Source organism: Anas platyrhynchos, chromosome 11 (genome assembly GCF_047663525.1).
Source record: "Anas platyrhynchos isolate ZD024472 breed Pekin duck chromosome 11, IASCAAS_PekinDuck_T2T, whole genome shotgun sequence".
In the NCBI taxonomy this organism is placed as follows: Eukaryota; Metazoa; Chordata; class Aves; order Anseriformes; family Anatidae; genus Anas; species Anas platyrhynchos.
The window spans coordinates 11,842,685-11,870,674 of record NC_092597.1 but is presented as its reverse complement, the minus strand read 5'-3'; the positions used below and the strand labels follow the sequence as shown (position 1 = coordinate 11,870,674).

Below are 27,990 nucleotides of genomic sequence, written 5' to 3'. Positions count from 1 at the left end.
TACTGCACAAACATTACAGGAGTCAGTTACCTGGGAATTTAAAAAAATAAAATAAAATAAAAGCTAACATATTTTACACAATCTATTCTGTGAGGCTGTGACTTTCTAGATGAGAAGTGAATATATGAACTTTCCTAAACAGAATCTGTTATGCCATTAACCTTCCTGGTTATTTCAAATAATCACTTAATGAGACATTACTTACTTTTATGAATGGTAATTGTGGAGCTTTCAACTGAAGTTAACTTTTAGAGGTTATCATTACAACTATTATGTGATGTCTTGATGCTTTAGAGTTCCATATATCCCAAATTTCAGAAAAAAAAAACAACACTGCTTTTGCAAACATGTCCAGAAAATGCTAAATGCACGCTTTTTTTTTTTTAATCGTTTTTAATATCTAGATCCGAGGAGCTGTCCTTAGCATATAAAACTTAAGAATGTTGCCAAAGAATACATACTGTTCCCTTCACGTGGTGTATGTGAGTTGCCCTTGGTATTCTAATCTGCATTCAGAAGGAGTGACTCCCAAATAAATACACTACTGCAAATTGTTCACATTTCAAGGAGTTGCTACAGGTGACCACAGTACGTAATAAATGTATAAAACAAAGACAGAATATTTTGAGTTTTAATCCAACAAATGAGGAGGATCTTGACAATGTACAATACCATTGTACTGTCAATGCTGTAGAATTGTACATAAAAACAATTGTTTTCTGTAGATGTAAAAATAGTAAGTTTTTATTATAATACAATAAAACACATAGAAACCATTTAAAATTAAGTAGAAACCTCTTAAACAATTGAGGCATTAAGCTAAGTGTTTCTCCAAATGTATTAAATAAAACACGGTTAATACTGATTCTAAACATCTTCCCCTACCTTCCCTACTCTCCTCCCTAATTAAACTGAGTAGAAAATATAGCAGTCTCATTTTGTAGTTTGAATTCTTTCAGAGAATCATTCAGATTCTCCATTTAGTTGAAGTACAGTCACACAACTCTTCACAATACAGTACAATACCTTAAGTAATTTCTTTCCCATTGCTATATAATTTTGGAAGTAAGTATTTAAGATTAATTTTGCAAGCTAGAAGAGGCCCAAGGAAGTCTGCGGGAGGGCAATTTAATTTTGAATGCAAAGTATTTACACAAACATTAGTCTATTGTAATTACAGCATAATACTTGCAACATAGCTGAAAAGTGGGTGCATTTAACAAAAGCTCCAAATGAAAGAAAGGGAAGAAAAACAGATTACAAAATAAATAATCTAAAGTTCTTCGTGGTAGAAACGTTCATCATGAAGCTGCCTGCCATAATCCGTTGCTTCACTGTTAAGAAACAAATCCTGGTTCTTAAGAATTTCTGCTTCAGAAAGCTTTTTATCATCATTCAAATCCATTTCTTCAATAAGGTGAACAGCCTTTAAAATAAATGGAACACCAGGTGCACAGTTAATAGGTAGGAACGTTTATAAATACACTTTTGGAATGGCACTGTCAGAGTCCTGCCACTGCACCATTATTTGTAACAAGCTAGATGCCATTAACGTTCAGAACAGAATCTTTCTTGCCTCAGTTTGTTTCCCCTTGCCTTTTTTATTCAGTGGCAAAGTCATAATATCAAATTTCTAACCTCATCATCAATTCTAAACCAAAAAAATAAATGTCAAACCCACTGCTTTACTCTGAGGGCAGTGTTACTCTGAAGACAGCGTTAAAAAAGCAAAGATTGATCGTCTTCCTGGAAGTACCAGCAGCCTCTGAAATCCACTAGTTGATGCCATACATACCTTTAGCATACGATCTGCAGAAAATGCAAGCTTAGCAGGTCGGCTAGAGGCTGTGTGTTTTCTGTTTCTGGACATTCAGCCACAGAGCAACAGCTATGGCCCTTGGTGTGCATGACCTCAACTAAGATTTGAACCAGTGCAGTCTTCATATTGAGCATGCTCTTCCATAGGTGTGTACCAGATACGGTTATCTCTATCTCTGAATGAACCCTCTGTCTGACCGGGTATCTTTTTCCAGCTCTCATTTTAAACTTTAGGTGCTGTTACTTTTAGCTCTGGAGGCATCTATTCTGCTACCATTTCTGTATCTATTTATGATTTGCAAAAATAGCTCTCTAACTGTAATTCATGGTTTAAACTTAACTGGAAAGTATTTGATGTCAACCATGGAAAAGATTTTGTATTTTCAACAGCAGATGAGGTAAGTCATGCATGCATAGGAACATCAACTTTGGATAGCAATTAAAGATCTCCCCCATTTCCTGAAAGCCAAAGCTTGCTTTTTGGAAAAAAAAAAAAAAAAAAAAAAAAGACAAACACAATGTCAAATGAAACTGTGAGTTACAACAGTTCTCAATTTTTTGCTTGCTTATGTATTATAGAAGGAGGGAAATTCCGCAGTGAAACAAAAAATGTGGAATACTTTAGTTGTATGTTATTCATGAGAATTACACATCTCAAAGCTACCAAGCTAGCACAACAGCTCTATTGCAGCTGTTATTACTGAGAAATAGCAGAGTTCCTAGTCTTACATGGCTTGGGTTTTTATTTACTAAATATCTACAAATACGATGATTTACAGGGTCCTTCCGTTTCTGCTTTTTCTGATTGGTTTGGCTCAATGTGACTGCTTAGCGGCTTTATTAAAAATGAAATATTACTTACATTTAAGCTGACTACATCAGCAAAGAGGGCTGAAGAAAATGACAGGTAGTAACATCAGCCAAACAGATTTCAAAAACACTCTGCATGGCAAAAGCTAACAGAGTATTAAGAAAAACATCTTGGTAAACATGTATCAGTTCCTAAAAACTGAATGCATAGTATTTTTCTGTTGTTTTATGTTATTTAACTACCAGATTTCTCAAGCCATTTTTAAATGACAAAATCAAACTGTAATATAAACAAACAGCAATTTATGATGCAAGTCAATGCCACCTTCTCTTTAGGATAGGGGACTTTGCTAAGCCCTTGCATTAACTGAAGAAAAAAATAGCACATTAGAAAAACAAATAAAAAACCCTAACCTTGTAGAACTGAGATATTAGTACACCATGGCCTTGCTTTAAGCTAAGATTTGAATGAATAGTGAAGAACTGATTAAAGAAAACACAACCAAACAGAACAGGTATGTATAGACTCAACAACACACAGAACTCATGTCAGTTAGATCAGTATTCTTTCTGTGAAATAAGAACCAACAACCCTCAAGAGTCAGATGTTTAAAAAAAGTCTGCACAAAAGCTTACAGATGCTCATTTACAAAAATAGTCCTATAGCAATTTTGTAGCTTAGGTTCCTACAAGGTTAGGTACCTGAGCAGCCAGTGCTGCATGCTAACCAAGCTGCTTTTTCTGTAATCAGCAGAGCTGAAATAGCAGGGAGGTGGGAGCTCAGTAATGACTTGTCCAGTCACAGGAGATGAGCTATCTTAATCTATTTTGAAGAGTTTCCCAACTTTAAGAATAATTATGGAGGCACGGGAGAACCTGTTTGTGTCTGCCATACTGAACACCAAAACCCTTCAGTGCAAAGGAAAGAGATCTGCACAAATTAAGATAAGTAGTTACTAGCAGAAAGGCAGAAACCTTCTCTACTACCGTCAGCAACTCTAACGTTCATAAAAATAGGCTGGTCTGGTATGCTCAGTGCTTCTACTACCTGCTACAAAAAATAGACAACTAAAATGAGAATCCACTTAAACCTATTACGGCATTCTACTGCTGATTAAACCATTTCAATTATCATTCTCATTTTAAAGTTTGCTTTACAGAATCTTGAATCATACAGTATGTCTATTTTCTTATACTTACGCAAATACAGGTTTTTATACAATTTTTATACAAATTATGGCAATTTAACCAGTAAGAAGAAGAATGATCCATTTTTGTTTTCATAACTGTGCTTTATATAACTGCTTATTTTATTTGTATACCTCATTAGCTTTAACTACTGTAACTTTAAAATGACATCACATTTGCCTTATCCAGACTGGGGACCTTCATTCTTTGTCAAACTGGAAAAAAGGGCTAAAAAAGATATGCAAACATCTACTAAGCATTAATTTTCAACTACTAAAATATGGTAAATCTGAATTTATCTATCATTTTGCTGTGATACCTCCAGAATTCTGCTGCATTAAATAAAATCTAAACAGCAATTATTAAACCAGTCAAAACACATACCTCCTCTTGTGCAATACCCTGATTATTAGGTACTATCCAAAACAACAGCTCTTGAGGGCTGAGTTTCCCATCCTTATCCTTGTCATAGTCATTCACAAATCGATCCTTCTCAACAAGTATCCATTCTGGATCTTCCCTTGCAGCTAGTAAGAAACATTTAGCAAGTTTAAAACCACTCTTTTCCTTAAAATTGACGCATTCACCTTTTCTTGTAAGCAAATTAATGCAATTTAGTCTCATAACATAAAAGCGATTTCACTAAACAAAGAGAGACCTTACCGACCAGTCCAAGGATATTAAAAAAAAAAAAAAAACACACAAACATTTAAAATATTTGTATAGATTAAAACAGAACTTAAAGCTAAGATAATGTAAAGACTGTAAATTTGCAGTTGAACTAAGGGGACGTTAAAGTCACGTGTTACAATCAACTGAGCTGTTTATTTTAATGTTAACCAAAATTAATCAAATAAATGGGGGAGAAATCATACTATGTATAAAATGTGCTGCCAAATGGATGGTTTCCTACTTATTGGGACATCTGACATACCAATAGGAAAAAGTTAAGTGGATGATGGAGATATTTGACATTATTTACTTTGACTGGGTTAAGATTACTCTCTCCTATTATATAGCCATTGTATAGCAGTAACATTGCAGATAGCATGTTAATAGTATCCCATGACAGCAACGTGAGCAATACTGTAGTTCTCAGTCACTGGTCATCTCAGCACTTAACAGATTGAGGAAAGTAGGGAAAAGCTTTAAATCAACAAGTGTCCTAAAAGTAGGTAGGGAACTAGGGTTGTGCTGTGTATGCAATTACGAAACTTGTAAGGCGATACCAAAATTTTAACATTCTACTGTCTGATCCTGTGCTTTAACAGCCAGGGAGGTCATTTGTGACAGCTAACAGAGAGGACAAAGCTCCTACCTAGTGCAGGCTCAACAGACTCTGAACAGTACTGTAAGCTCTCAAAACAGTTTTTATTTTTTGTAATTTTTCTAAAAATAGCTGGAATATATCCAAAGCAGTCCCATTTACTGCTTGTATTTCTTTGTATTCCTGGTCTATATTTACCCTGTATTCTGACCTTGCACTCTGAAACCTAACCAGCTTTTTAACTTGTCTCTAACTCTTCAAGAAATTAAGAGACAATTCACAGTGATCGTTCACCACTGATAAACACTGTGAACAAACATTAACAGATTGTAAGACTTCCTAAACCTCATGAAAGTCGAAATTATTTGACATGACAGGCAAACAAGTAACAGTTCAAAATAATTAGGTTTTATTATAAAAGAAAAAAGATTAAGTCTCTCTCTTTCCTTTCTAACACCTAGTTTACAACTCAGTTATTCTTGATGTCACAATTCAGCAATACACTGCTGCCCAAAGCCACAAGGCGGTTATGAAACCAGACCCACCTTGTAGCTTATTAGTCATTTTAGAGTGTGCAGCAAGAACACTGTCTGCAGAAGAAGGTCATTTGGAGAAAACCTGAAGAAGTTTCTACAGTTCCAGATGATTCTGAATCATTGATAAAAATGTTTAATAGCAAAGCTGTTCTATCTTCTGTTACTGCAAGAATCCTAACAATAATTTCATCCCTTTCTAATAACTTTAGATAGACTGGCTTGGAAAGGCTTTTTTTAAGTTCAAGTAGGAAAAAGATATAAAAAAAAACCTCCATGTTTCAGAATTTGCACTCCTTAACGACCAAGCAGACTTTTCACGTGCATCAAGCCACTGGTCTTTTTGGAACCAGGAGAGTTCTCTGCCCTATCTTGTAGCAAGTCAAGTACAGTGTATAATCTCTCTCTCTCTCTTTTTTTTTTTGTTAACACAGGAATAGAGCAAGCTTAAGGAAGGGCAAGAGTGAAAAAAAAAAGCGAAAGCAGATGGGCTTTCAATACCTGGTACCGTGAAGGGACTGCTTACACTTCCCCTCTCCCTCTCTTAAAATACACACGACTTCAGTCCTTCTGCAGCAAGGCTGACAGCTGCCTTAAGCCGATCAAGACTAGGAAAGGCTAACCTTATATGCATGCTGGCTGTTTTCCCAGATGCGTTCAGTTAGCAAAACTGCATCTTTTTTTATCTACATACCTAGTGATGAGGATTATGCTTCAGTCTTTGGGAAAAGAAGTAACTTACAGGGGAACAGTGGGCTGTACATAAACTACTGCCAAATACACGCAGGGCAGACTGAAATAATGATCTACAAGGCACAGTACCAGGAAATTGAATTATTCTGACCAACAGGAAAATGTCACTTGGAACCTGTAGGTGGAGGTGTTAAAAGCTGAAAACGAAGGAATGTACAATTCATCCCATTCCAAAAACTTTTGTTCAGTTTCTGCTCCCCAACCCTTTCCTTACTTGGGTCTCTCCTGTAATCACCAAGGAATTCTTCCAGATTGACAAATCCATCACCATCTTTATCATGCTCTTCTAAAGCTTCCTGAATGACAAAGTCCTTTTGCATACATACAAACAAAAGGCAAAATATCAATTTATCAGTCTTGCAATCAAGAGAAACAGAAATAAATCATTTTAGAACAATAAATACAAGAAAGTATGTAAAAGAAAGTAAATGTCCTTTAAACTAATGAGATGTCATTTCAAATCTGCTTCTCTGTTTTACGTGAACTAGTGCAATAACTGGTTCCTGTGCCACAGAATGGATCCATTCTTAAGAGTTTAGGATGTCAGGTTTTATGAAAATCAAATCTGTTGGGTGTATGTAGAGTTGGAATCCTTAAATATAATTCGAAACTATATAAGCACACGAATTTGCACAAAACTATAATCCTATTTCTTTTTTGATGTACTAATTTCTTTGCATTTTGTAACTTTTTGAAGTTGTTGGAAAAATTGTTTTGTGTCTTGGTCCTTTGTTTCCCGGTGAGACCAGCATGCCTGTTCTTGTAGTTGTTCTTGTTTGTTCATAATTAAGCATTATGTCAACACAAACAGAGGCTATGTTTGCACTGAGCTCCTGCTGGCAGTTAGCTCTGCAGCATCAGAGACCCAAACCTGAAGACTCTGTTGCAGAAAAGCAGCAGTGTACTTTTAACTGGGGTCAGCTGTGGGTATTGAGCTGGAATGACACCAACAGTCACAGCAGTGATGAAACACATCAACAATGCCACAGTGCTCCTGACTTGAATAATAATCCCCCAAACTCTGAGCACAGAAAAGTCAAAGTTTCAAAACGTTTTTTTGTTTGTTTGTTTGTTTGTGTTTTTCTACCAGAAAAGTGACCATAGTGGCCCTTTAAGTAAGGTGAAGATAACTGGCACTTGACCTTTTTCCTGCATCAAAACATCTTTATCGTGAATACCTCTAACAATAATTGAACTCTGAACTTGCAATTTTCTCAAGCTGAAATCTTACTGATATGTTTCTAACCTAACAGAATTTTAGAGATAGTTATGTCAGCCTAATCTTAAAGGTTTAAGGTAGTTGTGTAATACCGCTTCTTGACACATACTAGTTCTTGAAATACATTTTCCAGAAAAGCACTGAACTCCTGCTCCATCTTCTGAACTCCAGCACTGAATTCACAACATACCATCTGATTTTTTATTTGGTCTGGAAAAGCAATATACATGGCCGCCCAAAAGCACATTTCCTGTAGCACTGGGACATTAAAAAGATGTTGCCTCTATATACACAGGCCGATAAAGACCTCCTCCTAAATCTTACCGTCATATACTCCACTTCTTCGGGATGTTCAAAAGCAATGAATTCATCCACATTTAGATCAGGAACATCATCCCTGTTAGCTTTTTCAAAACGCTTTTTCTCCTTTAAATGAAGCTTAGAAAACAGATTTAGTTAGAGTGCTTAATGAAAAGGAAAAACATTATAGTAGTTAGCTGTAAACTCATTAGAATATTAATTGTTTCACATTACTTTCTTGTATTATACTGGTGTTTCATTTTCACTAAGAAGAGCTCATCCGGAGCAATGAGAATAGCACTTTTAATTGAGGGAAGGTTTTTATTAAGAATCCCATAAAAATTTCCTTAATTTCAGTTAGGAACATTTGAAACACTCTCAGTCAAGGCTTCAAAAACATGAAAGGGAGATGATGAAAAGACCAAGAAGTCATGTATAAAGACAAGCTTCCACTTCTACAAGTCACCAATTCCCAAACTAGCCTAGTGGAGTACAATTACTGTTAAGGTGGCCATCACAAATCCTAACATTTACATTTTCAGGACATTTAACCTTTTGAATCTATATCTCACTTACATCAAGGGCTCCTCACAGTTCCAAGAAAGTCTTCAAATATCATATATGTAAACTGCCTTTTCTGAAGCCGTTTTAAGTGCTGAAGGATGAGGCAGATTCCTTTAATACAAGACTGTTGTCCATTACATATGAATTTATTTCAAATCAAAGTCACTTCTGTACCCTCTGTTAAGTATAAATATTAGCATGCCTTCTTAAAAGAGGTAATATCCACAATAAACAGGCAAGTTACTATTTCTGAATGTCTTGCACTTCCTTCTTCTGTATTCTAAATGTTCAAAACCCTTCTTCTTTGCCCTTGTTGCATTCTGTACAGTCTCTTCAAACAAAATAAAGACCCAAACCACTGATAACAAATCTCTACTCAAAATGCATGCGATGTGAGCTGTGAAAATTTTGGAGTCCTATGTTTGAGTGTATTGGACTAACAGTATGACTCTGATCTGGATAAGGCAGTGGCCAGCAAACCAGAGATCACAAATACTTTCAAAATAACCACTTGAAGCTGTACTTATTAGCTTCTATCCTATTTATTGAATCTTCTCAGTTTAGTTAGGCTAATCTGACTCATGCAGACCACGTGTAACAAATAAAGTGTAAGAGCTTAACTATTCTGCAAAATAATTAATTGTGTTTAAAGAAAAGCTGACTTTAGCTAAGAGTTAAATTGGAACGCAATTCAGAAAGACTGACTAGGGAGAGTACTAGACTGCAAAATGAACTGTTGAGGGGAGGTTTGTTTTCAGTGTTTTGAGATGTGATGAACAAGACTGCCACCCTCTGGTAAATTCATGTTTACTTTATGTCAATTTAAATCAGTAACAAAGTCCAACTTTTCCGTTTTAACTAGAGCAGGATCATTAATTTACATAAGTATGGCTGAAGACAGCTGACACATGATGCTGGTGCAATGCTGCTAGTCTTGCTTTTGCCAATATAGGTTGAAGTCAGAAAGTAGGAAAACCAAGCAAGCAATCATCACAAATTACAAATAAGCAGAAGTTCTACTTCAGCATAATATAATGGCAACATCTCAAACATGGGGTCCAGATTTTGACTGGTAGTTCCATTCAAAATCTTGTTTTATTTAAAAGCTATGTAATTAAGTGACCTCCAAACACTATATTCAAGACTACTATTTTACTAGAAGTAGCCACCAAAGCACTCCTTCTCACAAAAAAAAACTCAGGCCAGAGTAGTCTAATAACTCACTTATTCTCTTTTTGGGAAATATTTACATGTACTTATAAATGTCTAACTTGAAAACAAGCAAGTTTTACTATAGTAGATTTGTGGTGTCCTTCCTTCTCTGTCCCTCTTGCCTTTTTCTTTTCATTCTTAAGTATTTGTTTGCATATATGAGATTAATCTGTAACTTCGATTGTTTATACATTCAGTTTTATGTACTAGGGTTGGATTGCTAAAAATGTTTGAATTACTATTGCTTTCTCTGTGGATCTCTAGCAGACAGAAAAATTTAAAAGAAGACATTATTGACCACCCACACCAAGTACTTCAGAAATGAATGAAAAGTGGATAAAGCAGTGCAAGGTGGGTGGTTAAAAGAAGAGTACAAGGCTGACCAACACCAGTGCTACTGGCCCCAGCTACAGGCAGGACACTGGTTAGGCCATGGACCTAATTTAATAGATTGCCATCTTGTTTTAAGACATTTGCTGGATGCTCTGCTCTGTGATAAGACTGCCAGTAGACTTATACTCCACCCAGCTAGCAAAATGTACCCAAGAGGTACAGTTTCATTCTTTGTGTTTTGTTGGTAGCAAGTTTAATACTCCATTACTTTTCAATAATTACTCCCCTATCTCAGATAAATGAAAGTGTTAAAACATGTGCCAGCTGCTACGGTTTCTCTAACCATCCTGTTCTGTCAGTAAACACATATTGTTTTCTATTGCGAGCAGCTTTCAGAAACCTGTGTTGAAACATTTTACCTGTCGAAATGATTCTTCTTCTTGATCCTCCAGGACAGTGTTCTCATCAAAATCAATGACACGATCATACATTTGTAAATTGTACTCTTTCCAAGACACTAATCCATCACCATCTTTGTCATAGTCATGGAAGTGTTGCTTAGCTTCTTGTGTGACATAATGTTTAAAGGACTGTTGTATCCAGGAGCTCAGCTCATCTGTGAAAATAATAAAGTAAAACAAACAAAAATCAGAATAATCTATAGTATAAAAACTGTAAAGATACCACGGGTCTATTCAGTTCAGAATATACTTTGTAATTCAGATACAAGTATGTAGGCAAGAGGTTGGTTAAAAAGCCTTCCTCTGTGCTATGCCTTTTTTTCAAGAGATTAGACTACAGCTACAGCTTTTAGTTTGTCTTCTGTCATACTGTTTCCCTATTGATTCCCTCAGGCTAGAGTTAGATGGTTACTTCACTCCGGTGTATTTTGGTGCTGCCAGAAGAAGGGTGACGCATCCTTCTGACACACAAAGGAAGTGGTTAAGAAGAAATGATTACAGGGAGTGTTCATGCAGCTGCACAGCAAACTAGATCAACTAGGAACTTATCCCGCAAGGAAGATTCTTGGTTTTCAGCTGAGAAGTTACCCTTGTTTCAGGCTTACTGAGGCCTGAACAATGCAAGCCTGCCCCTTTCGGTGGCTGCTGGCATTTATGTCAGCTTGAAATGATTATGTGGCCAGGGCTTTTCAAACCTGAAGCCATCCGACTCTAGGATCATTTAACCTTTCTTTTCAGAGCTTTATGAAAATGTAATTGAATACAGAAAAGTCTAAGTGTAAATTTGTATCCAAAAATCACCATTCCCATCAATTTCTAATTTTCTTAGTGTAAAAAAGCATTCCGCTGTGATTTTCCTTTGGGAAGGGAAGGGAAAGCCAGTTTCCATTACACTAAGAACATAACCAGATGTAATATGTATTGTCAGGACTGAGTGCAGAGGGAATTTCTGCACTTTAACATATTAGACCTCTTCTCCTAGAGCCTTCATGTTGCAAAGTGCTTGTTGTTTATTTTACAAGTTAGCCACCCTGACAAAGTCACATAGTACCTCACCTCTGCTCAGTCAGGTACAGGAACACTGAACCAAGTGTGCAGCTGATTAATAAATTCAGCACATCCAGTGGAAGACATTCAAGAGGTAGAGTTGAAGTTATCTTTAGAACTGTATTTCTTCCTCCTACCCAGAAAGCTTACTGCATGCTTGGTATCATGTCAACGACGTATCACGGTTCTGGAGTTTGAACAAGGATTCTGTTGGCTCTGTGTGCACGTTCACAAGACACTTACTTTTTTTTTTTTGTTAAGCTCCAGCAGAACAAACAGACATTTTTATAATGAATTTGACAATCAGATGAAGAAAGTGTTGTGATGGTGCCTGAATTTACTAGTTTAGTAAAACCTTTGTCTGGGAAATGACATTTGATGCTATATTGTGATGGAAAGCACGTATGATCCCACAGCGTGGCTCCGTGTCAGCAGCTGTTCAAGCGTATGCATTCAATGTTATGTCTGCAGGTACCTTCTTCACCTCTTCCTTGCTCTGTGAGTTGTACAAAAAGGATTTCAAAAAGCACTTGATTCCAGGGGGTTTCAGAGGCGAGGGAGAGGTGCAGCTACAAAACTGCTGCTGTGGAAGGTGGGAAGGGCTCTCCTGCCTGCTTTCCATGGCCCTCACCGCTTGTGTCATGGGAAACACAATCCTTGGGGACTGAAATATCCCTTTTTTTTTTTTTTTTTTTTTTTTTTCCCGGCATTTCTGACACACTTCTCGAGGCGATTCCCTTTGCGGAGAGGTCCCGCTGCCTGCCGCGAGGCCCAGCGCCGGGCCCACCGCCCGGACACGACCCCCTCCCCGCAGCCCGCAGCCCCCCGCCCTACCCTTGCTGAGCAGCCCGTCGCCGTCCGCATCGATCCTCCTGACGATGGCCCGCAGCCGCCGCTGCTGCTCTTCCGGGCTGAGCCGCGCGTACTCCTCCGCCTCCTCCTGCGGGCGAGGGAACCGCCGTGAAGCCGCCGCCGAGGCCGCCCCGGCCCCGGCCCCGGCCGCCGCCCGCCGCCCCCTGCCCGCCGCCCACCTGCCCTCCGAGCAGCGCCTCCCGGTCGTAGTCGGCGCGGTGCTGGCCGAGCGCCGCGCCCAGCGCCCACAGGGCCAGGCCCAGCGCCAGCAGCGGCCGCCGCCGCATCGCGCCCGCCGCCGAGGGGACCCGCGGCGAGGGGCGGGGAAAGGGGAAAGGAAGGGAAGGGGCCGCGGGGGGCTCCGGGGCGCCGCCTGCCCCCGGCTGGGGGCCGGGCCGGGCTGGGAGCGGCCGGCCCCGGGGCGAGGCGAGGCGCGGTGCCGGCTGAGGGGTCGGGCACGTCGCGGGGCCGGGGCCGCGAAGTTTGGTCCTGCCTCTGCCGCCCAGGCGTGCCGTGCCGCGGCAGCGGAAGGTACCAAGTGCTGTCAGCATAGGTCGGCGGTTTCTCACTTCCAGAAAGTGGTTCGGCTCAGGCATCAGCCAAGCCTGGCAGGCCGGGGTGAGTTTTGTCAGAGCTCGGGGCTGTTTTAAGCCAGCCGTGCCGCAGTGAAGGTCATCGAGAAGCCGGCAGCGTGGAGGTTTGCTCTCAGAGAGGGGGAAGGCTTGCTCCTGGTGTGGGCCTGAGCTGACCGTCACACAGCACAAAGGGAAAAGTGCGTTATAAATGGGTTAGCAAGGTGGATCAATACAGATGGTCATAACTGTTCGGCACAGGTAATAGAAAGAAAAGCTGTAAAATAAATTGAAGCTCATTTACCACTCAGGCAAACTAAAATTATGTCCAGTAAATGATCAGGGGGGCTCTGCAGGAACGTTGTAACTGAGAGATGTCACATGAAATTGGGCTTGCTCAGATCCAGAGCCCACTGAGGTCAAATTAATCACTCTCAGTGGTTTAATTGAGATTTGCATAAGGTTGGTGTTGGATTTGTTACTTCTCCTTTCAAGATTAGTCTATTTCTGGAAGTCCTCTTTCAAACAGAAAGAAGTGATACCAGCTTATCTGGAATTCCAGAAAGGGAGATGTTAAGGTGTTCACGTAGAGCCCTCAATTAATGGGGCTTTGTCTGGTGTACTGTCCCTCATCCTCGGTGATGACGGCGATGTACTGCTCCCTGGTTAACCTCAAATTCTATTAACTGCAAAGAGCTAAGACACTTCATTTGGGAGATGTGAGACTACAATATTGTAATAAATCAGTAAATGTGTTACTGCAATTTCCTGACCGTATAAGAAATGTCTCTCCATTTAAAATAAATAAATAAATAATAGTGACTTAAGTCTAATATGCTTTATTGGTTTAGATGTCAAATTTCCTGTCAGTATTTATGGAAATCATATATACAAAGTGTGAGCGAAGTCAGGCTGCTTGTGGTTTGTGTAGATAAAGCAAATCGTATAAGCAATCAAAACAAAAATAAGATTTGGTTGATTTCCAAAAATAGTACTGAAGATACTTTGTCTTCTTTGTTCAGTGCATTACTAACACTCCAGATAAATTCTTTATTGCATATCTCAAGGCTTGAAAGATTATACAGATTAGATTATACATATCAGATTATACATATCTGTGCCTAAACAGCTGTAATAGCCTCCACAGAGCAAGTTTATTAGTTTATTAACAATATGTTCACATGCCAAGATGACTGAAGATAGCAGCAGGGAATAAGAATAGCTGGAATAATATAGCAAGCAAAACCAACTAGCCAAACAAACAAACAAACAAACAAAAAACAAAACCAACACCCAACCACCACTTGCTGAAGTTCAGCAAGAAGGACAGCATAGAAAATCATATTCTTCACTCCGTAGTTTGCCTGTGTCAAAATGCAGTCCAGACACTTCCTAGCACTCAGCTACCCAGTCATATCATAAATTCGAGATTGTTCTGGTAAGGATGTAAGAAAATGAAAGAGGGCCTTACATTCTCTCGATATTTTTAACCAAGTACATAGCAAATGCATTGCTATTGTAACTTGCAAATAAAAAGCGAGTATTAGTGATGCTATTTTAAAAACAGAATGCAAGTCATGTCATACAAAAAGCTTTTTATGTGCTGAACTTTCTGACTTTTCTGACAAATCTCTCCTCTAGCCAAATTGCATACAGTCTTTCACAAATCTGTTTGGAGCTACTTTTTCAATCACAAACGAATTAATGTTAGAAGATCACATTCAACACAGATTTCCAATACATTGGCTCATTTGTGCCTCCTTCTAATGACTTGACTGAAGCCATGATACCACTTCTCTAAAACATCAGCAAATATAAATCTGTTCCTCTTAAACTGTCAGCATGAGAGCAGTTGTCCAGAAATGGAAAGTGCCATTCCTTAACAGCTGTTTCCTGCAGGTGAAGCTATCTGCCTCATGTTCACTACATTTTTTTTTACACTTCTACATTTTAATTTTATAAAGCACTACTCAACTTGTATGAGCTGTGATTTTCTTTAATGCAAGTCATTTATATTCTTTCAGAGTAAGTGTATCCACAGTAGTGAATTTAGACAGTTTTCAATTTTGACATATCCTAATTTTGTTTTCATCACAGGTAAACATTATAAGCTGTATGTAAGATGGTGAAGAGTATCTAAGAGCTGCATGCAGAGATTATCCCTCCATCTTCCATTTTAAAAGTTGCTGGCTTTCAACAGGTGAATTTAGGTAAGGGAAAAACCAACCTGAGCAACAATTTAAAGACAATTGTGTTTAAGTGCCATGTGCTTGGATTTCAAAATGGCCATCATTTGCTTTAGTAGTACCCAAATACAACATTGTGAGCATTCTAATTATTAATAACTCCTTCACAAATTATCCTGAAGTATTTTAGACTCTGCAGACTTTACAGACCTATTTTTCTACTTCTTTGCACTTAGCGCAGTTATAAATATGTGAAGAAATAGGTTATGAAAGGACACTTCTGATGCAGTATCTGATTTGGCATCAAATCAGGGTACCAGGATTTGTCACAGGCTTCTGAAGCCCTGTACCATGGTGCTGAGCTCAGCTACAGGAGCCCAAAGAGGCAGCTGGGGACACTCAGACAGCTGCCCGGGCACAATAAATGAGCTTGTTATTGAAGGACAGCGTCAGGGCTGGGCTGGGACCTCCAGAGGCCATCTGGCTCAGCTCTGAGCACAGGACCAGAGTTACGTGCGTCATTCCTGAGAGGTGGTTGTGCTATTTGTGACAGCAGCTGAGGCACGTGTGATTTCCCGTGCAACCCATACCAATGCTTGGTTTTACAGTTTTACAGGTTTACTGTTTTACAAATGGAAACCGGAATCATCCCGGGTAGAATTTCAGCCTCTTACTTATCGTTGCTATCCCCTAGGAAACGGATCATTCCCAACCATACTTTTACACGTTGGGCACTCCTACCGCTCCCCGTTTGCCTTCCCTTTTGGCTAAGCAGTGCCCTTGCCCAACGTTTCCTCACCGCTTGCCCAGGCCCCGGCTTCAAGCCCAGTGCCCCAGCAGTGCCAAACCCCAGGGCACAATCTCGCTGGGCGCCTATACGCGCAGGGTATGTACATAATTATTTATTAGTGCCCGCAAGTTTGTGCCCGCCTCCTGGTCCCCCAGGAGGAGCTGGAGGCACCGCCGCCCCTCGGCGCTCCCTGACGGGCTGAGGGCAGCCAGGTGCGGGCAGCCAGGTGCGGGCAATGCCTTCACCGGCGCGAACGGCGCATGCGCGGGCGGCAGCAGCGGGGTGTGCGTGTGTCTGTCTGCGGGGGGGGGGGCCCGGGCCGCGCAGGGCGGCGGGCGGGCGGGCGGCCAGGCGGCGGGCGGCGATGACGTCACCGCGGCGGGACGGCGCGGCGCGGCGGAGAGCGTGAGTGCCCCAGCGCGCGGCCGGGCCGGGGAGGGGCGCGGCGGCGGGGCAAGATGGCGGCGGGCCAGCCCCCCCCCCCCCCCCCCCCCCCCCCCCCCCGGGGCCTGTTGCTACAGGCAACCACGGAGCCCCTGAGGGGGCGGCCGGCCTGAGGCAGCCCGGCCCGGCCCGGCCCGGGGGGCGCCGCGCTGAGGGGAGCGCCCAGGCCCTGCGGCGAGGGGCCCGGCCCCTGCCCCGGGCTGCGGCCTGAGGGGAGGCCCGGGGGCTGCCCGGGCTGAGGGGGGGCCCCAGGCGGGCCGGGTGTTTCCTCAGGCTGAGGGAAAGCCCCGCTGCGCAGCCTGATGTGCCAGTAAACCTGCAGCGCGCCGGCTGGCAGCTTCTCCCCTCTCTGCGCACCTTCCTTCTAACAGATCCCTGTGTCCTGCACTCCCGGGAAGTTTGTGTGGGGCCCGACTTTTCCCCTTCAATACGCACCTCGCTGTGCCAGCTTTTATTACACCCCGATTATAATCGAGCGAAGCGGGGTGGTCACAAGCGGCTTGCTGAGACGGCTCGGGGCTGAAGGCTCCTTTTGCTTCTCATGCCCTAAGTAATGCTGAAATACAGCGGGACCTTGTTTTCAAGAACTCAGCTTCCTTCAACCAAGTGTGGATTATTTCAGTGTTTTTTCTTAGGCTCAGGAGGTTGTCCTAAGGCATGCAAACAAGTGCAAACCGTAACAGCTGGCTGTTTGTGGGCATGGGTTTTGGCTGTTGGCTTTTCAGAAAACTCAGCAACATGTGGGGTGGTAGCTGTAATCTGAGAGCAAGCGAACATCCCGGTTAGGGCAGTACCAATAATAACCAATAACAAAATCTCCCCTGGGATCTGGCAAAACGTTAATCTTGTTTTCTGATCTAATTTTTGGAACTTCAGAAGTGCTTTTAACTTCTGTTTAGCATCTGAATGTTAAAAATATGTAAGGACTGTTGCAGGAGAGTTTTTGCTCTAATCAGAAGCTGGCTGGGATTTATTTCCACCCTGAAGCCAAGGATTTAGTTTTATTTTAGCATTGTTACAGCAATTGTGGATTTTTGTGATAAACCTATAAACATTTAATCCAGTGTACTTCTCCATTTTTGGCAGTGGTTCCCTAGTTCAATACTGGATTAAAATTATTTACTTGATCATAATTAACTTACATAGGAACCGTCACTTTTTTTTTCTTTTTTTTTGAGAACAGAAGTTTTTGGGTTTACTTTGCTTCACTGCTAATTATCTGTTATGAATTTTTAGTATCTCTGATTCACTTTTCTTTTTGAACCTATAAATAGTTTGCTCAGTCCTCTGTCACAGGAAAGATCATTGTTGCCTTCCACTATTCTTTAGCAGTCTGTGCAGTGATTTGTTTTGGAGCCCCATAAAATTAATTGTACTGTTTACTATCTTACTACATGTGCATATATTTTTTCTATGGGACCGTTCTGTTCTGATTTCTTCTTGGGCTGTTTTTATTAAGGAGTTATGCAAATACTCTATAATAACTGTCCTCTGAAAATGTTGAAATGTTCGTTAGATGTCCTTGACATAGATGCTGCTAAGAAGCTAAAATTAATTTCATAGATGGTTTAAGTAAAATTGATCAACTGCATTTATTTTGACACAGATATGAAAACTCAATGGGGTCATCCAAAAACGTAATAAATGAGCCCGTTGACATGGAGGAAGGCTATAACATGATGGTAAGTCATTCAGCTACTGTACTGGTATGCTATACGTACCTGTTGTTATTATATCATAAGTAATGAAAAGATAATATATGGCAAAAATAAAAAAATGTCATTTTGAGATGTTGAAATGGGAGTACCATCTGTAAGATGTGAATAATCTATGCACAGTTTTTAGTACTGAAAAAGTCCTCACTGAAGTACTAGTATCTGCTTTTGGACATAGTGTCTCAAAGAAAGATGTGAATCTGTTAGAGACAGTCTTGAAAACAAAACCCTAGGCGCTCAGATTCAGAAAACTTGAAGTCTGAGATGCGGAAAATGTGTGAAAGAAAACTAAAGGGGTAGAAGTAATAAGCTTGGAAGATGGGAGGACCGATGGAGAATGGAATGGAAAATAACTGTAAAAATAATGGGGAAGAAGAGAAAATTCAAATGGTTTCAAATTCCCTGTGTGTGTCAAGAATGAGTAGTTTTATGTAGGAAAGCTGTAGAGATCATGCAGAGTGAATGTTGCCTGCTGGTGGAGGATTCAAAAGATCCAGTAAATGAGGAAAGATTTATATGTATATTTACTCCATTTTTGGCAGCAGGATGCTATATTATCTCTACTTCCAGGTAAGGAGAGTGATTTTTTTCTTAGTTGAGGATAAATTAATGCAAAATGCAGGTGAACATTCTTATTTTGTTTTAAGACATTTGTGCATTTCAGAGACGTTAAGAAAAATCAAAATTGTTTGACTCAGTTGTGAAGGTACCATAGGTATTTATATCAGGGATTTATACAGTAGTTAAGCTGATTTTAAAACAGTTAAGTGACATTTGTGAGTCTTTAACTCTCTGATGATGAAAAGTTTCTTGTTAAGCAACAAGGGAATAAAAACCCCAAACAAACATGATTCAAAGAAATGGTCACTTACTAAAATTTCCTAGTGAGAACAGACAATTAGATAGAACAAGAATAGACTAGAACCAATGTAGTGTAGATCTGGTTTATTCATGTGCTTTGCTTGAGTTTCTTTGGATCAAACCATAAAATTTGCTTTTTTATTCATCACCTTTTTCAAAAGTCCACTTAATAGTTCTGCTGTGTTTTTTCTATTATTACATAGTAATAACTCAAGGTGGCTCAGTGGGGCACTAGGTGGCACACTGCAGCTTTGAAAGGAGCAATTGAGGGCATATGAATGAGAGAAACTTAGCCTAACGTTGCTATATAAGCATTCAAGTAAAAGTAGCTTTTTGTTTCTATTGCATTTTCTACCATCCTGATAAATTATAACTACTCATCTGCTATATTCATTTTTACGGCATTTTCTTTCAAAGATGTGCTAGTGCACGTGCATAACAAAGTGCTTGCAGGCTTGAGTCATATGATGGTAAGAGTGAAAAGAGGAATGCGTCTTCTGACTAGAATAAAATCAGTCCATTAGTGTGTAAAACAACGTTCAGATCTATGTAAGTTTGTCAGGGTTAAAGATACCTTGCTCAGTGGCTTTGTGCTATCGCTGTGTATAGACTTCACATTATGGTATATAGCTTGGCTTTGTTTCAGTTTAATTTCTGAGGAATAACTTGCAGTCTAGAAGAGGCAAGATTTTGTCTAGTTGGTATCTGTCAGCTGATACAAATATTTCTTAACATGTTTGGTTTCAAGGATCTTGTGATGGTATCTTTTTCAAGTGCAAAGAACGTGTTTCCTAGGTAAGCGAAGTTCATCCTCAGCGCCTCTCATTTTCTGTGAATCGTTGCAGCTTTCTAGTAAAAACAGCTGACTGTAGTTGCCAGGAAATACTTTCTAGGTTCTTGTCTTCTCTGAAACAGAAGTGTATTTTATTTTATTTTATTTTATTTTAGATGGTTCTGATAAATCCTATGTCTGTCTTCAGGCTCTTTTCAGTCATCTAGCACATGTATTTGGTACTATGTAGCTTTTTTCTAGATTAATTAGTTCTATTTAACTCAAGGTAAATAAAGCATTTTAAAGTCTGCTGTGATATTCTTATGGAATTGATGATGAGTTAAAAGGAGCTTAAAAAAAAAAAAGTGTGGCGTAGACACCCATTCCAAGCAATGGGGTAGGAACTCATGTCATTTTGATGAATCAGTCTGCTTATCAGATAGAAAAACGGTTGTGAAAACAAGTACATTTTGAACAATTGGTGAAAATAAGTTATCTGCAAACTCCCTTTGAATGGTTTAACCACATACTGGATGAAATTAACATACCAAAACAAAAATTTGTACCTGTATACATATACATACACACACATTTTCTGTTCCTGTATTTCTTGTTTTCAGGCTTCTTTCCAGCGCTCTAATAGCCATGATAAAGTGAGGAAAATAGTTGCAGAAGAGGGACGTACAGCAAGGAACCTAATCGCATGGAGTGTTCCACTGGAAAACAAAGATGATGATGGTAAGTATTCAACTGTCTTCCCCCAACTTTTTTTATCTCCTGTCCCTTTGTTCATTGGAGTTGCTTGCATGGAAACATGTTTCTGATGTAGGATTTTGCATTTTAAACAAAAGGTTATGCTTCATGTCCATAGCATAGTTTTAATTTATTTTTTTTAAATGTATACCCTGCGGTTGACAGTTCACTATAAAACCTGTTCAGTAACAGATAAACTCTTTATTTTTCTGTAACAGACATCTAAGACTGTCCTGTCTTGCTGATACTATCAAGATACCTATGTAATATAATAATGTTATCTTAAAATACTGGGCTTGGAAAAGGTTATTAAAAGCCAGTCTTGGGTAACTTGGGGTTTCAGATTGGTAGGAATGGCTTAGAGCAATCCAACAAATTGCTCTCTGTGCTCTAAATCAAATAACTTCAGTCGTTTCTTTTACTATCACTTCAGTCTCTGTTTAACATCTGTGAAGAGCCTTTAAGAAAGGGAATATTTGGGGACAGCTTTCTGTAATGTGAGTCCTCAGAACAATTTTGTTACTGTTGTAGTATTCTCTCATGGCCTGATGGCTTAAGCAGACAGGAATTGACTTTGGATTTTCATACTGCTCAAGCTGTTCCAGATGTCAGAAAGCTGTTTTTGAGGCCCTCATCTCAATTTCTTTTGTAGCTCACCTGTCCCTGTGGGGGTGCTGCTGCTTTTGAGACTTGGGCAGGAGTGTCTAAAAGTGGTGGGGCTTGTTTTTGTTTTTCTGTGAGGGTGGTTGAACACCAGAATAAGTTCCCCGATGAATCTGTGGGCAACTTTCATCTTTGAAGATGCTCTAAACCTTACTGGATGTAGTCCTGGGAAGCCTTCTGTAGCTGACCCTGCTTTGAGCAGGGAGGTTGGATTAGGTGCTCTCCAGAGGTTCATTCCAACCTCAGCTATTCTGTGACTTGGCCAGTGGAAAAAATATTTCTAGGATCAGTTATGCCTGTGTTACAAAGTAATTAACCTTCTGTCTGCAGCAAACCAAAGCGAAGTTTAAAATGTCTTTGTGGCTTGCTTTATGCTCGGAGGTGTACTTGTGATTTTTTTTCCCTTCCTTTTAAAGCTGAAAGGTCTGAAGTCACATGAGAGAATGAAGTTCATGAAAACCTGTTCAGCTGTCTGTGTGTGGGCATCTGTATGGGTTTCATCAAGGAAATTGTGTTCAGCTGAGAATGCAGAGCTGTACCTCTGTTAACAGTGACAAGTAGGATGATAGTAAGCATGTATTTATCAACTAAACATTATAAACCTAATCACAAGTATCCGCATTTACAAGCTTTGGTTTCGGGTTCTGATCCTGAAGTAAACTTCAGCATGGTCCCAGTTACCAAGTGCCTTGGATTGCCTTTCCAAAGCAGATGGCCTCAGGGCTGTTGTAGAGTGAAACTTCTAGTAAGCACTAGCTGGTCAGCAGAGAAACATGCACTGTGCATCTTTCCTAGCTTTACGTAGGAAGAAAAAATGAAACAACATCCAGTTGTCAAGAAGTGTATGATGGGTTTCTTGATCAAGCAGAACCAATGAAGCTGCCATGGTTTCTTTTTAGGTAAGATAGAAAGATGTGACACAATAGGAGAAACAGTTTAAGATTTAACCATAATCTGCCAAAGCAAAACACACACAGTAGAACACAGATTTGGATCACGTGTAGCAGTCTCCAGAAGATGAATTTATTTATTTACTCGTCTTAAAACTGCCTACACATTCTCGAGTATGTTGGTATTATTGGAACCAGGGCACAGGATGGGAGGTGCAGGGCAGTCCCCACGGCTGAGGGGCAGCCTTTCTCTCTGGCAAGCCAAATGGCCCAGGGGAGCCAGCCCCAGAAAAGGAGCCCTCAGCCCCCCCAACCTCCTCCTTGTCCACATGAGGGCATCTTCCAGACCGCTCCCAACACAGCCGCGTTTGGCCACGCGTGGGCCGCTCCATCGCAGAGGCTCACTGAGGTCGCAGTGGCCACCACTGCCCCGCCTTTGCTGTGGGCCCTATGGAACAGGCCCACTGCAGCTGGCCCACCACTCGCTGAGCATCTCAGCCCTCTGACTGCCAGCTCGTGTGGCAGGAAGGAGACCAGGAGAGCCAGGCAAGCAGCAGGTCTCTTGGTGTGCGAGGACAGCCATGCTGTCCAGTGAAGCACCAAGAAGGAACGCACCTGAGCAGAAGGAGAGGTGTCATGGGCACAGGGATAGCACCGATGTCACAAGAGACACCAGTGCCCGAGGGACCTCTGGCATCCAGCCTACAGACAGGTACAGGAGGTACCAGTGGCACCACAATGATGCGGGCAACAGGCTGGCCCTCAGACACTCAGCGACAGGGGGCCTGGGCCTTACCACAGGAGCAACAGTGACGTGGGGTGAAGGTGGGAGCATGAGACAGACAGCCGTGGGGAGCAGAGGCGTGCCCATGGTCTGGAGCCTGGTGCGGGACCCAGCACTGGCTGTAAACCAGACAGCACCATCAGACCCATGCATGAAAATCAACTCGACGGTGGCATGGGTCCGAGGCGTGGGACTGGGCGATCCCCTGGTTTGGCCCCGTGGCCTTAGAACATTCCGGACGGAAGGCATCCTGTCTGGGCAGTCCCGGGCAAGGACTGGCTTAGCCTTCTGCCCAACACCACAGAGCCCATGGAGCTGGATCCACCAGATGTGGAAGAAGGGATGGAAGTAGGTCCACCTCAGCCAGAAGAGACCTGGGGCTACTGCGGCACGTCTTTGTGCTCTGCCATCCGAGAGCACCAGCAGCATCGCAGGAGTGCCCAGCGAGCCCCCTACTCATTGCTCAGGCTCCATCACAAGCATTAGCTTGGAGCTACCAAACACCACAGACATCCCGCAGGTTTGCCTGCAAGATGTCCCAGCAATAAACAGCTCTTGCCAATTCTCAGGGGTTGTGTCAGTGCTTCTTTTTTGGGGGGTGGGAGAGGAATGGGCTAAAGTTGCACCAGTGGAGGTTTAGGTAGGATATTAGGAAGAACTTCTTTACTGAAAGGGCTGTTAGGCATTGGAATGGGCTGCCCAGGGAAGTGGTGGAGTCACCATCCCTGGAGGTCTTTAAAAGACGTTTAGATGTAGAGCTTAGCAATATGGCTTAGTGGAGGGGGACTTGTTAGTGTTAGGTCAGAGGTTGGACTAGGTGATCTTGGAGGGCTCTTCCAACCTAGGGTGATTCTGTGATTCATTTAAGCAGAGTAGAATTGGGCCCTAAAGTATTTACAGATTCTGATTTATAGTACGTTTTACTTTTGGGGAAGGTAGCAGTGTGAATGAGTAGAGGTGAAAGGAACACAGAGTATGTTTTGAGCTATTTGTGAGTTAGTTCAATTTTTGTTTAGTCTGTTACATTTTTTACCTTGCTTGTGCTATTCTTGTAGATAGTTTCAAGGAAGACTTCTTCCTGAAAAATTGGTAAATGAGAATTATAGAAGAATGTTTGCTCTGAGTATAACATTTTCTTCCACAGCATGAGGAAAGTAGAAGTGATTTATTTTTTTTAGATATTGCCCTTAAATAGTTGTATGTGGCATTAAAACTCAAGTAGCTATAATCATTTCCTTCTTCTGAGCCTACTAGCACCACTGTAATTTTTAAACTTTTTGCCAGTGATGCTTTCTTGTTTTTAAAATTTCTTCAGTAAATCATATATTGAGCTTTTTGCACAAGGAATGTGGTGATAATTGCTTGATGGAAAAATGCCCTGTGGAAAGGAACTTGTGGCTAATGAGAGTCTGGCAGAGCCAGATCCTTTATCTCTTGACCCTTGTCTTGGCACATATGTTGGTGTCAGTGAGCTCTGATTCATTTTATGCTGATCTTTCAATATGTATTTTGTCCCAGAGGAACAATACATCAATATTATGAATTAGGACAGTTCGTACTCATTCAAGGGCTGTGTAAATCAGGCCAAAGGTTCAGGTAGCCTCAGCCGATCCTGCAACTTAAATGCAAAGCAGAATTTTGTCTTAGAGTTTTTGTTGTTGTTGTTGTTGTTGTTGTTTTTTGTTTTGTTTTGTTTTTTTTCCTGCTGGTAGTGGTCAGAGATACTGCACTGGCAGAAATAGTGTGAGATTTAACATTTTATATTACATATTGTTACTAATTATGGGATGATTTTTTTTTCTGCAGAAACAGTGAAGATATGGCCATTTGCTAATGTTAGTGTTACACACGCTTATTAAATTTAAAATGCTGGATTCATTTGTTCTGTTTGTGTATCCTTGCTTTTTTGATTTCTTTATTTGCTTGTGTTCTTGCTGTTTAACTTTCTCACTGAAAGACTTCAGCATTTTACATGGATAAGAGGGCAATGATGACAGGAATTGCAATCCAAACCTTCTAATTCCTTAAGGGAAATACTTAATTCCTGTCAATAAGAAATAATACCATAAGAAGGAGGGAAGTTTCTGGAACAGTAGGTAGCACTTCAGTAACGTGTGTTGGAGCAGCATGCACCCTTGTATCAGATCTGAAATTCTAGTTATGAATACAGATCGATGACATGAGAAAATCCACCTCAAAACATGATGACAACAGTTTAGATGAGGTATTGAACAATAACACGTTTCATCTGTTGTGTTTCAGGTATTCCTTCACAGAATTCATCAATCTGCAGCAGATTGTGTTTTTGGATGGACTAACAATGCAGTTGACTTTGTGTGCTAGTAGAATTGTGAAAAAAATCAAGTAGTATGATATTCTGTCTCGAAAATTAAAATTGGCCTTCCAAATCCATGGCCACAAATCGCCCATTACAGGCACCTGTTGTATCTTACCCTCTTCGGAAAGCTGTGATCATTCTGGTAGAGGACTTCAGAAGCTTTTCCTTTTAAATTATTTGATATGCCCAGCATGAAACTTGAGGTGCTGTGTGCTGCTATGCACCACACACAGATTTTATTTACAAAATCTAAACCATGGTATTAGTGACAGTTAAAATGTCTCAGAAGCTTGACATCTAAACGTTAACAAAATGTAGGGTACCTTTATAACTTAAGGGATGTGTCAAAAACTGGAAAATCTTGTATTTGTAACTGTTCCCTTAATTGTTTAAAATCATTTTGGCTCTCAACATGTAGGAATCGCTTGTAGATTAAGTGTTTCAGTGTAAGGAAACACATTTTATTGGTTGAAAGATACCTGGCACACTTTAGAGAGCCTGCAGAATAATCCACTCCTTTAGCAAGAGCCTGGTGCAATAAGTAGGTTTTGCAGTGTGTGATGAAAAAGACGAAGCTTGGCTCTCTTTGGCCAAGCTAGGAGGTCTACGAGTCATGACTGAAAGCCTTGTGTGTAAGCGCTAGCAACGTTGGATCTGACTGTAACTGGCAGAATATAATGTGAAGGGAAAGGTATTCTTGAAGACGCCTTAGTTTCAGACCTTGAACTTTGTTGAAATGAATGGGATACAGTCTCGTGCTGCTCCATGAATACTGAGCCAATTATGTTCTGGTTGAGACTGTGACAGTAATTTGTTTTAAAAAAATTCCATACAAAATTCATTGCTGTAACTCAGGCTGGGATGGAAAAACATGGAGAGTTTTAACTATATCCATCCTTGAAAGTAGTTTCTCCAGTTCTTTTGCATTGTACGGTTAGAAAAATTGTATTTACTACTATATAAACTTTTAAGAACTGATTTATAGCAATATTATGCATTTCAGTATGTTTTTTCAGTTAAGGGGTTGAATGTAATCAGTATCATCCAGTTGCTTCCTCCAGGGAAACATCTTTGTCTTACTTGAAGTGAACTTCAGACAACCAGGTCTTATCCATGCCTCATCTTTGCAAAAATGTTTCTCAGGATGGAAAAATGCATCAGCTGGAGCTAGTAAGAGAGATTGTGGAGTACAGTTCAGTGAAATGTAGGACTAGTCCTGCAGTATAGACCTTGCTCCTTAGATGGAGGAAGAGAGGTGACAAAGTACATCGCTTGTGCCATGTGTATGAACTGGAGGGAAAGAAAAGAATGGTTCATCACCCGGTTGTGTCCTCAGATTTTTCCAGAGAGGTGAAAAGAAAGAAAATTGAAAATTTTTATAATTTCTGTTGAAGATCAGATAATAAACAAAGGTAGTGAAACAACAGAGATGTCTGTCTCAGAACAGAGATGGCTGCAGCTCTTAAGAAATATAAAGCTGATTTTCACACTTCTCTCATCAAAAAAGAACAGAGATGTGAGGGGTGATTGTTAGTGTAACAGAAGGCTTTTGAAAATAGTTTATCGGTAGCCTTTTTTGGGAGATATTAACAGTTCAGCATTTTGTGACAGGAAGTCTTCACAAATCATAAACCCGGTGTGTCTGATATTTAATTACCAGACAGAGGAAATGGACTTCAAGTATAAAATACGACTGGCTCCCTGAATGCTCCAAAACTGTGCTGCTTTATATATTTCATATTGGCAACTTAATAGCTAATGAGATGATCAGCTTTTGTCGCTATTGTTCTTTCCTTAAAATTCAGTAAAAGCCTAATATGTAATGCCCTTCACATGTTGCTGCGTCCCTGTGCCTTGGCTAGCAGTGCTGGTACTGTACAGTTACACACAGTATATCCATAACCATTGAACATTGCTTCTGTCGTCACTGCTTGTGAATATAGAGGGACAAAAGCAGAAAGGAAGTAATCTTCTAATAACCAGAGGCATTTGTTAGCAGAAAGAGGGAAAAGCTTGGAACTCTAATTGCTGATGAGAGACAGAACTTCTTGGCCCGTACCTTGAAGAAATTGTTTATTTGTTTATTTTGTTAATTGTTGAAGAAAAATTAGTCCTTGCCACATATTATTTGCTTTCAAGTCCACAACACACAGTGTTTATGTGAGTTTTCTTGTCCCTACATGTATGCCTTACACAGAAGGTGCCTGAAAACTTGCTTTTATCTTTACAGGTGACTTGTTCAGACATTTCCCAGTTTGTAGATGATGGATTTATATTTATTTATTTTTTTTTTTGGTAGAATCTAGGGACAGTAACTCTCTTTTTTATCCATCTGTCATCTTAATTCTAACACACCTGTATTTGTTTGTAAGTCTTTTCACTGCAAGTTCTGTGTGCCTTTGCACTCAAATGTAAGCATTGCAGCTCTTACATTTTTCAGAATGTAAATTATTTCAGAGTAGAGACTTACGTGCTTGAAATTCTTCAGTTAGCATAACCATGACATAGAATTTGTCCACGGTTTAAGCTTTTTAGTTGATAAGAAGTTTTAATACATTTGGTAGCTGAATCTTTTTTTTTTTCCTGAATGATGCTAAATTGATCTCAATATATTAATTTGTACCTGTTGTTTTCACTAATGTAGCAATTCAAAAATTCATTATCAAGCAAATAATTTTTAATTTGCCTTAAAATTAAAGACCTTGTTCCCTAGAACAGCCAGTGATGCAAACCAGCTGGACAATTGCTTGATTAAAACAGGTTTACAGCTGCTTTACATAACCAGCGCAATGTAAAACAGCTGGACTATGTTAGGGAATCTGGCCTAAGTACTGCTAAAAACTGAACAATTCTGAAATTCAGGAA

The 27,990-nt window shown here is 40.4% G+C and overlaps 2 protein-coding genes across 10 annotated transcripts in view; one reads left to right on the top strand and one right to left on the bottom strand.

The window, feature by feature from the left end:
- Positions 1-617: 617 nt before the first annotated feature.
- Positions 618-12,792, bottom strand: RCN2 (reticulocalbin 2). 2 transcript variants are annotated; one of them, XM_027465606.3, is made up of 7 exons: positions 12,537-12,792; positions 12,340-12,445; positions 10,417-10,613; positions 7,913-8,026; positions 6,584-6,680; positions 4,201-4,343; positions 618-1,426 (listed from the first exon to the last, which is right to left on the bottom strand). In XM_027465606.3, exons 1-7 carry the CDS (start codon positions 12,642-12,644, stop codon positions 1,274-1,276), a joined length of 918 nt encoding a protein of 305 aa, XP_027321407.1. In that variant the 5' UTR covers positions 12,645-12,792; the 3' UTR covers positions 618-1,273. The 2 variants fall into 2 exon arrangements, with proteins under 2 accessions (XP_027321407.1, XP_027321408.1); XM_027465607.3 differs by having other exon boundaries at positions 7,913-8,014.
- Positions 12,793-12,807: 15 nt separating this feature from the next.
- SCAPER (S-phase cyclin A associated protein in the ER) overlaps positions 12,808-27,990 on the top strand; it is a 159,653-nt gene continuing 144,470 nt past the window's right edge. For 2 of the 8 annotated variants that reach the window (XM_072043467.1, XM_027465599.3), the window contains exons 1-2: positions 17,956-18,031; positions 20,318-20,435. In XM_072043467.1, the coding sequence (XP_071899568.1) occupies positions 17,969-18,031; positions 20,318-20,435 (181 nt within the window). In that variant the 5' untranslated portion in view covers positions 17,956-17,968. Of the gene's footprint in view, positions 12,976-15,026; positions 15,140-16,176; positions 16,311-16,475; positions 16,743-16,879; positions 16,900-17,955; positions 18,032-20,317; positions 20,436-27,990 lie in introns of those variants that run through there. The other 6 variants (XM_072043465.1, XM_027465593.3, XM_027465591.3 and 3 more) reach the window with 6 other exon arrangements.

Coding starts and splice junctions, on each gene's coding strand:
- RCN2 (XM_027465606.3), bottom strand. CDS start 12,644: ATGCGGCGGCGGCCGCTGCTGGCGCTGGGCCTGGCCCTGTGGGCGCTG. Junction 8,027..10,416: donor AAGAAGAATCATTTCGACAG/GTAAAATGTTTC, acceptor CTGTTTTCTAAG/CTTCATTTAAAGGAGAAAAA. Junction 6,681..7,912: donor AAGAAGTGGAGTATATGACG/GTAAGATTTAGG, acceptor TGTATGCAAAAG/GACTTTGTCATTCAGGAAGC.